A 9,940-nucleotide genomic window follows, 5' to 3' on the forward strand; every position below is an offset into this window, starting at 1 on the left:
CCCCCCCCGTCCCCCTCCCCCCGCCCCCGATGCTGTCTCATTGCTACGGGAGCTCGTGGCCGGCTCGGGCGGCGCAGTGCCGGGGGACGAGGGCTTGTGCGAGAGGCCGGCGGAGGCGGCCGCGTGGTCGCTTCTCTTCCCGGAGTTGGCCGTCTGCTCCCTGTCGCTGGTCCAGCCGCCCAGCCCGGCGGCGGCCGCACACGTGTGTGCGGAATGTATCAAAATGCAGTAGAGTCCGCGGACCGAATAGGGGCTGAGCCAGGCTTCCGGGGACCGCGTGGCCTCCCGAGGACAGAATAAAAACCAAGCAACATTCTTCTTCATCTGAATCTGATTTCCACTTATTAGCACTTTTCGTAGCGAGAAACGAATGGCCCCAGGCTCGGTAATCTGAAGAAAAGCAAAACTGCAGGAGTCGAGTGGGCTCTGCTCCTGCTCACACATTACCTAATCCAAGTGTGACTTGGAGTCAGGTTTTCTTATCAATTGAGTACGGTCTCAGGATACTTTATTTTTATTTTTAACATTGTCATTTGGGTTTTAATTCAGCTATGATTCCCCCATAAATAGAACATACTCATGACTTGGGTGTAATTCTAATTAAATTATTCAAGACTTTTCTGAAGGGGAAAGATGCGCCATGCTAATTCTTTTAAAAAAAGAAACTCTGCAGAATAACTTCTATACTTGCCTAATTAGTTAAAAAAAAAAAAAAACAACCGTCAGAAATGTGTTCAGCTCAAAACTTTGACTCTGCTTGCTTTCCCGTCAGAGTCCTCTCCCGGGGTGGATGGTGGGGAGGGAGGGGGGAAGGAGTCAGCTGAGGAAGCTTAACTTGACCGCTGAGGCCACCACGTGAGTGCACGAGCTCGTAGTGGGAACTTTGTACTTTTTTGCCTTCCCAAGATTTCACAAGATACTGACGACCAACCCCTTTGGTGGCCTAAGGATGATCTTTTGGAACAGGCAATGACTCTCCTTTTGGGAAATGTGTCCTTGGAGGGCAGGAGCTCATGTTAATTGTTTGAGTAGTTAAAGATTAGGGCTGTTTGGGTGCTGGGATGGAAGGGAGTCCTTGGTGTCTGGCTCTCCTGAATGAGGGGAATGGGAAAAAAGCCTCAAGAAAAGCTTAAAAAAAAAAACATTTCTCTTGGGCTGTCAAAAAAAACCCACTTTCATAAATGATGGCTTTTCTTTACTAATTAATCCAGTGACCTTTACTTTGTTATTTTTCTAAGCAAGGTCTAGGCCCACCGTGGGGCTCGAACTCACAACCAGGACATCACTAGGCACATTCTCTGGGGCTGAGTCAGCCAGGCACCCCGGGGACCTTTCCTTGAAAATGATGAAGTTTAATTAACAGGAGTGTGCTGGTTGTCCAGTGTTTAGATCTTTACCTGGGCCAAGGAAGTAGTTCATTCAAGGTTATGTTTCAGTTAAAGATTAGCATGTTTCCAGGGAAGGCTGTTTTTAACAATCCAGATTTAATTTTTACATTTGACGGGGAATGAAATATTCTGTTCCTCCTTCTTGGCCTGATTTAGTAGTAAGCTGTTTTATAGCAAAATCCGTGTGTACGGTCTTTCCAAATGCCTACTCTAGGTGCTGGTGACAAGTGCGCCAGGATTCACTGCTTCCCTGTCTCCTCCTGCTAAAGGTCTCTGACCACCAGCCCGTGTCTGCAGCAGGCCCTGGGGTGACTTCTGAACTCGGAGTGAGGTTTCCTGCTCTATTAATGGCTGAGAGTTATGCATTTATTCTCTGCTGATTCTCCTAAGCTGAAAATAAAACTTGCTTAGGTGGAGAGAAAAATGAAATTGTAAATTCAAGCATTAAATAACCAAGAATTTTTTCAGAAGTAATAGTCCGAGACGGTGCGGAGGGCTCCCCTTGTGGCTGGGTGGCTGGCATGTGCTCTCCTTGGGGGTTCTCACAACCATCTCACTGTTCTGATGCCCGTTCAGGGGATAGGAAAAAACCAAAAACCCTAGGGAGGTTGAATGACTGGCCCCGGGGGGACGGACTGGGCAAGAAAGAGCCAGAAAACGGACCCTGGTGGAAGTCACGTTCTGAACCGCCGGGCCCCTGCCTGCCTGCTCTTGTTCCTTCCCGCCTCCTTTATTTTCCTTCACCCTTTTTTAAAGTTAGTTTTTGAGAGCCACGAGTTGGGGAGGGGCCGACAGTGAGGGAGGGAGAGAGAGAGAGAATCCCAAGAAGGCTCAGCACATTGCCCGACTCGGGGCTCCAACTCACAAACCTGAGCCCAAATCAAGAGCCAGATGCTCAACAGACTGAACCACCCAGGGACCTCTGCTTTTCCCTTTAAAAGGAAAAATTTGAGGGCGCCTGGGTGGCTCAGTTGGTTAAGCGTCCGGTTTCCGCTCAGGTCATGATCTCACAGTTTGTGGGTTCGAGACCCGTGTTGGGCTCTGTGCTGACAGCTCAGAGCCTGGAGCCTGCTTCAGAGTCTGTGTCTCCCTCTCTCTCTGCCCTTCCTCTGCTCGTGCTGTCTCTCTCTGTCTCTCAAAAATAAATAAAAAGCATTAAAAAAATAAAAAAAAGAAAAGAAAAATTTGGCTTCCAAGTACTCTATCCAGCCAGAGGTCCCCAGACCTTAAACCCCAAGGTGGTAGAGACTTAACATGGGACCAAAGATGGCCTCCATGCCCTGCTCTCCCCTCATCCTTTCCCTTCCTTCAGGTGACATAGTGACTAGATGCGCCCAGGGTTGCCTGGGAGAGAGCCACACGGGTCTCCTCTCCCAAGGGAGCACTGGTCGTGTGCACACGTGCTTGGTCCCTGCGTGCGCTCATCAAGACCTGCGGGTCTGTCACCTGCCTGAGTCGCTTCAAGACATCCCAGGCGTCTGCCCCGACCCTGGTGTGAGAGCAGGGCCGCGTTGGCATGGAGATGAGGGCCCAGGATTGGATCCCATCACGTGACTTCGTTCGAACAGTAGAGAACCAGCATCTGCGTGAACCATACAATTTGGTCTTATTAATAATAATAATAATAATGGTGTGCTAAAGTGATTATAATTATAGCAATTTCCATTATTTAAAAAAAAGGCTTTCATGCGAACATAGTATATCCAATGGGAGATACCCAGGGGTCTGCAGCTCTGTGGCTGGTAATGTCTCCGAAGGCCTTCGGGGTTTCTGTTGAGAGATTTTTCTGTCTTCTCTCCACTAATAGGGATAAGGCAGACAGCAACACGATTTTCATATTTAAACATTCGAATGTAAAGAGCTACGAAATTATTTTGGGGACTCCCGTTTTAATCACGGCGCACTGGCTTATCACTTCTTAGTACACAATTGTTTGGAAGGCTTTGGATTGAAAATATGTGCCAAGTATATGCAATTTAAGAGTTTGTCTTTTTTAGAATAAGCAATCCAGGGTCCCTAAATTACATTAAGCTTCCCTGCAGACGAGGCTAGAAGAAGGAAGGCGATGGGCAAACAGAAAAAGTGTTTTTTTTATGTTTGTTTATTTTTTTAGAGAGAGCGAGCATGTGTGCGTGCATGCAGGGAAAAGGGCAGAGACAGAAGGAGACAGAATCCCAAGCAGGCTCTGAGCTATCTGTGTAGAGCCCGACACAGGGCTCCAAACCACAAACCGCGAGATCATGACCTGAGCTGAAATTAACAGTCGGACACTTAACCGACTGAGCCACCCAGGGGTACCCTGAGGATAAATTTGATGGAACACAATGAGATGGTAAATATTATAGACAAGGAGATTTCTGGGGTTAAAAGAACAAGAAAGTCAAGGCAAGGTTCCCACCAGCTCCTGTGAGTGGAAGGTACCAGCTCCAGAGCTTTACAGGAAGAATTTAAGATCCAAGTCCTCCCGCAGAAGATGGAAAGGCCAGGCCAAGACATGTGCTCAGTGTGCCTTAGAGGGGCCGTCTGAGAAGTCGCTAACAACCGTTAATATTAATAGCTAACCTTTATTTCAGGCTCACTGGATGTGGAGCACCATGCTAAGCATTTTGCACAGATCACCTCCTCTAATCCTCCAAACAGCCCCTCGAAGGGCGGATAGATACGTTGTTTGACTTCGTTTTCAGATGGAGAGAGCGAGATGCAGAGAGGCCAGGAAATCTGTCCCAGGTCCTACTGGGGAGAGGCCGAGCTATCGGTGGGGTCTGACTACCTCCCCCGTCACTACACCTCTTTTGTGCCTGGACTTTGAAAAACAGTACTGTTTTCATTTACCTGTAGATGGCTTGGGTGTGGTGGGGAGCCTCCAGGATGCTGTGATCTCACAGGACCCATGTGTCACCCGCACGGGCCTGAGGACAGGTGACCGGCCCCCCCTTGCTGCCCTAGTCTCATTGGTTGGCTGTCTCTTGAGTTCTTAGCTTCCTGTGGTTGCTATGACAAATGACTGCAAACTGGGTGACTTTAAACAGCAGAAAGACATTCTCTCACCGCTCTGGAGGGCAGCCATCCAGAATCAAGGTGTTGCCAGGATGCTGCCCTGCCCAGCTTCTCCTGCTGCCTGCAGCCCTCCGTGTTCTTGGACTCACTGCATTTCTCCCATCTCTGCCGCCGCTTTCTTCATATGAAGTCTTCCCTCCCCCCCCGCCCCTCGTGTGTGTCTCTGTGTTCAAATTTGCTGCTTCTTAGAATGACACCTGTCACTGGATTAGGGTTCACCCTGATCCGGTCTGACCTCACCTTAGTTTCTTTACATCTGGAAAGACAGGTGCTGGGGTTTAGGATTTCTACATAGTTTTTGTGGGGGACACAGTTTTTTTAAAGTTTATTTACTTATTTATTTTGAGAGAGAGAGAGAGAGCGTGAGTACATGAGTGCATGAGTGGAGACAGGGCAGAGAGAGTGAGAGCGAGAGCGAGAATCCCAAGTAGGCTCCACGTTGCCAGTGCAGAGCCCAATGCAAGCCTGGAACTCAAGAACTGTGAAATCATGACCTGAACCAAGATCAAGAGTTGGACTCTTAACCGACTGAGCCACCCAGGTGCCCCGGCAGGATGCAATTTTTAATCCTCAAGTTCATTCTGAATTTATCATTCTGTATGTTTTCTTTTCTTCATTCTATCCCACGTTTCAATTGCAAATAATTTTATTTTTATTTATTTATTTTTAAGTGTTTATTTTCGAGAGAGAGAGACAGTACAAGTGGGGAGGAGCAGAGAGAGAGGGGGACACAGAGTCTGAAGCAGGTTCCAGGTTCTGAGCTTTCAGCCCAAAGCCCAACGCGGGGCTCAAACCCATGAACCGTCGAAGCCGGACGCTTAACCGACTGAGCCACCCAGGCACTCCACTGTTGCCAATAACGTTCATTTGAGATTCAAGTATAATTTTCATTAAAGAGCAGTAGCAAATGGTGGTCATGATCCTGTGTTAACATGGGGACAAAGCTAGGGGGCAGCGGGGAAGGTGGGAAAGGGAGGTTTCGGATTCTTTTCCACATTTTTGTGTCTGTTTCCTCACTAGAGAGTAAGGAGCAACATTTTTTTAAACATTTGTCACATGGCACAAATTCTCGAATCGCCAGGAACATTGCCTAACTTGAGCAAAGTCCATTTGTGTAAGCTCCGATTACTGGGATTTTAAATGCCTATGACTAAGAAATACTCGTGTTGGGAACCACAAAGATGTAAAAGGCTTGAAAGCTTGTATTTCATGTTTTAAAGACTATAAGGCATCAGTCACCCCTCTTTATTGAACATATTTGATACGGAATATGTGCCTTTCACTTGTAGTACTTTTACCTGTCATATCTAGCTCTTTCTTGACTTCTGACTTCCTTTGTTATAGACAGGTGGGCTTAACCTCCTTTGGGCTTCCTGCTTCCTCCTAGAAAGATCGCTGGCCTCTCCTAACAAAAACCCAAAAAGGGGAGGTTTAAGGTTAGCTCGTGAGATGAGTGATTTCTCCGTGGTGGTACTCCGTGCTGCCTTAGACCTGAGGACCAGAGTCTCAAGGCGGTAGTGTTTTCCCTTCCCTGCGGCGCCTGGCAGCCTTGGGGTTTATTTTATATCTCAGACACAGCATGAGTAAGTCAAGCCTTTGGCCCAGGATCCAGGGTCCACCTAGTCTCAGGGTGGGGCTTGGTGGGCAATGACTTTTGCCCCAGCCCCAGTCAGAGTGCAGCAGGAATAGCTCGTGCATCCAGTGTGATGATGTTGGAAGTAAGCCCACCGACCCAGTCAAGGGAGGAAGAGACACGGAGCAAGGTGAGGCCGAGGCTTTAATCAGCATTCTTGCAAGAGGGGGTGTCTGAGGGGTGGGCACACTTGGGGCAGTAACAGCAGACAATTTATTTCCTAGCATGCAAGCCCCTCCTCTGGGTCCTCATTGGCTGAGCTCTACAGCAGTAAGTCCCGCCCCTGGTTCCTCATTGGTTCAGCACTACAGAGGTTACAGCCTTATGCAGGAGTCGCCTATCCCCGTGTAAGGCAAAAAGTAGTCCGACAGTGAACAAATGTACACTCCCTGGGGGACGCAGAGACTTTCAGTCCCTCCTCCCTTTGTTCTTTGGTGCATGCTCATTGCAAAGTCTACAAAAATAAGCCTGTGAAACATAGAGGGGAAGAAGAACCAGGAAGTGAAGTGTCTAAGGGTTTGGGACTCCATTGTGGGGGGCGGGGGCGTACATATTTCCAATAGGTTATACACCTGCTGTTAGCTAGAGAGCACGGCTTTTATTTGGCATTTCTTTAACATCTTTTTTTTTAGGGGCACCTGGGCTGCTCAGTCAGTTAAGCATCTGACTTCGGCTCAGGTCATGATCTCACAGTTTATGAGTTCAGGCCCCACATTACGCTCTGTGCTGACAGCTGGGAGCCTGGAGCATGCTTTCGATTCTGTGTCCCTCTCATTCTGCCCTTACCCTGCTCATGCTATGTCTCAAAAATAAATAAAACATTAAAAAAATAAAATCTGTTTTTTAAAAGTTTATTTATTTAGAAAGAGAGAGAGAGAGAGAAAAAGCGAGTGGGGGAGGGGCAGAGAGAGGGAGAGGGAGAGAATCCCAAGCAGGTTACACACTGTCAGTGCTAAACTCAATGCAGGGCTTGAACTCACGAGCTGTGAGATCAAGGAGATCGATGAGCAGAGTGAGAGGGAGACACAGAATTCAAGCAGAAATCAAGAGTCAGAAGATGCTTAATGGATGAGCCACCCAGGTGCCCCAAAGTATTTCTGAAAATGAATCCTCTCGCTTCTTCTCACGAACATGGGCGCTTCTGTCCCCAACGCAAGAGCCTCTCCTCACACTGGGCGCCTTGGCCGTATGCCGTGGGTTCCTCCGCTGGCTCGGTTCTGCTCGCCCAGCCTGGATTCGAGGCCGATGGCGGGGCTCATCGTCCGCTAGTGACGGTGGAGACGGCCTGGAAACAGAAGGGCTGTGAGCGGGTGGATGGCCCAGCGCCGCCTCTGGGACGCCATGTATGCGTGTTCATGGGTTAAGTGTGAGGAGGGGTGTGTGCCCACATTCTGGGCTAGTTTCCTGAGCCGAGGAGAACCGGTGTGCGATGCACGGTTGGATTGTCCCTTTGTCCTCTCCTGGCCCAAATGGACAATTTTATTTATTTTTTGCCTGGTGCTACTCAGTAGCTTTTTTTTTTTTTTTGCCCTTGGAATTCTCAGAGGGGACACAATGCTCCCGGCTTGCTGGTGTGACCGCATTCAAGACACACAGCTAGTGGGTTGGTTTATGAGTTCACGCACACGGGCCAACCCAGGCTGCAGGTTGGACGTCTTTGGATCTGTATTATATGGTGCGCCGTATACCTGTACCTGGAAACACACAATCTCGGCATTGCCGTTTGGGAAGACAGAGAGCACTGTCTGCAGAGCAAAGCGAGGCTGTGCTGGGTTCATTCCGGGGGCCGGCAAGGGCCGTGGGAGCCTCTCTCCTTCCAGCACGAGGATTCATGCCTGGCCTCGCCAAGGCCTGGCGCGGGCTCCCCATGCCAGGAGCGCTTCCGAAGCACACGCGTGATGAAGAAATGGCCTTATTGGCAGTCTCTGGGGGACTCTTTCAGTTTGCCAGCCCCCCTCCCACCGCTGCCAGAAACAAACAAAATCAGCCCCCAAGCCAGCCCTTCAGAAAATGGTGCCTTGGAGGAAAAAGGGGAAGGTATTGAATCAAACAGTTGTCCAGGGAGCAGGGAGGTTAAGACAGGCCCCTGGTTGGAAGGGAAGCTCCCTGGGGAAGGTAGGTGTGGATTCCAGAAGCCTCCGTGGGGGCATCCGGGGCCCTTTCCACTACATCAGGCCACGCCTGGAGACCCTAAGCTTTTCCCAGTCGGACAAGCCACTGGGAACTGGGCGCAACTGTGCCGTCATTTGGAGATGAGGTGTTTGGGTGCTGACTTCAGAGGTGCTGTTTGCCCGGGGCTGGCATGGGAGAGCCTCTCCGAGCCTCGGTTTCTCCCATCTGTCAGTTTGTCCAGGTGACCTGAGATCACTCAAGGATTGCACCCTGTTTTAGTTCTGAGCGCTTTCGAAAGCTCTAGTACTCAGCCATGTGCAGCATCCCGGCCTCGGGTAAAATGCAGGGGTGCCTGGGGGGCTCAGTCGGTTAAGCATCCGACTTCGGCTCAGGTCATGATCTCACGGTTTGTGGGTTCGAGCCCCGCCGTGGGGCTCTGTGCTGACAGCTCCGAGCCTGGAGCTGCTTCAGATTCTGTGTCTCCTCTCTCTGCTCTCCCTTGCCCATGCGCTCTCTCGCTCGCTTGCTCTCTCTCTCTCTCTCTCTCTTTCTCTCTCTTTCTCTCTCAAAAATAAATAAAACATTAAAAAAATAAGATGCAGAATCGGGCTCAGCGCCCTGCGGGGAGGGGAGGGCCGGGGAGGACAAGAGTGTCTGGCGGGGCTGGGTCAAAGGAGTTTCCCAGGACCCAGCCCCCATGTACTGGGTGAGACTGGTGGCACTTTGCCTGGTCCCCTGGTCCTCCAGGGAGGCCCTTTGGGAAGTAGGACAGAGGCCAGATACTCCCCTGCTTGAAGGCTGCATGTGTGGAACCTGGAATGGGTCGTTTTTTTCATCTTCCTAAATGTTATTTGGTCAGTGTTTCCTCTGCGGGTTTAGCAACCTCAAGCAGATTGTGTTCCAGAAGCTTCCTTGCGTTTGGCAGGTTGGGGAGGAGTGCGTTTTCTCCAGGGAAAATGCTCTAAAGGCATGTGTGCTGACGGTGTCTTTTTTAAATTCCCAGTCTGTCACGGAGCAATAATTTGTAAATCAATAAAAATGAATTCGTAGGAAAACAAAATGGAATTCAAAAAATGCGTAAACACAAGGGCGACTTTTTCAGTCCCTGGGTCAGTAGATGTCCGGTTTCTCCCTTGGGCTGGTCTCTGTTTCAAGGCCTCCCTCCGTTCCGTGGATACCTTGTTGCAGATCAGCCCTGGCTGTTGGTTTATGGAAGCCGTGCGGGCAGAGCCGTCTGGGGGCGGGGGCAGACTTCTCACTGATAACACGTGTTCTAGAAAGCACACTTGCTCTGTAAGAGGCAGGGTATATCAGAAGTTGTTAGGAATGGTTCCAGTAACAGATTTTGTTTTGCTGTCCCTCCTTTTAGTGGGACGGTGGTTATTTTTGCTAAAGCGAAAAGGAAATGTGATAGTGCTGCTTTCTCTGCTTCCCAGCCTCTCAGGAGGGATTGGAAAGAGAGCTTTGGCGCTGGGCAGCAAATCGGTCTAACGTGGTGGTTTTCTGTCCCGGGGGGTGGGGTGTGGGGATGGGGGTGTGCCTACTCAGGGACACTGGGCACTGTCTTGAGACCTTTTTTGGTTGTTACCACTTGGGTGGTGCCTCCATGGCAGATAATTATCTGGTCTAAACTGTCACCAGTGCACAGATGAGAAATCCTGGTAACTCGGCATGCCACCCCAGCCTGTCTGGGGCAGTGAGGGGAGACTGCCCCTGAGAAGCCTCTGCCATGGGCACGAGCCTGCGGTGA

At 50.0% G+C, this 9,940-nt stretch overlaps 1 protein-coding gene across 1 annotated transcript in view; it reads left to right on the forward strand.

Moving 5' to 3' along the window:
• BACE2 (beta-secretase 2) overlaps positions 1-9,940 on the forward strand; it is a 97,743-nt gene that overhangs the window by 18,664 nt on the left and 69,139 nt on the right. Inside the window, exon 5 of the mRNA XM_029940622.1 lies at positions 53-202. Coding sequence (XP_029796482.1) covers positions 53-202 — 150 coding nt within the window. The remainder of the gene's footprint in view (positions 1-52; positions 203-9,940) is intronic.

This window comes from Suricata suricatta, chromosome 5 (genome assembly GCF_006229205.1).
Source record: "Suricata suricatta isolate VVHF042 chromosome 5, meerkat_22Aug2017_6uvM2_HiC, whole genome shotgun sequence".
In the NCBI taxonomy this organism is placed as follows: Eukaryota; Metazoa; Chordata; class Mammalia; order Carnivora; family Herpestidae; genus Suricata; species Suricata suricatta.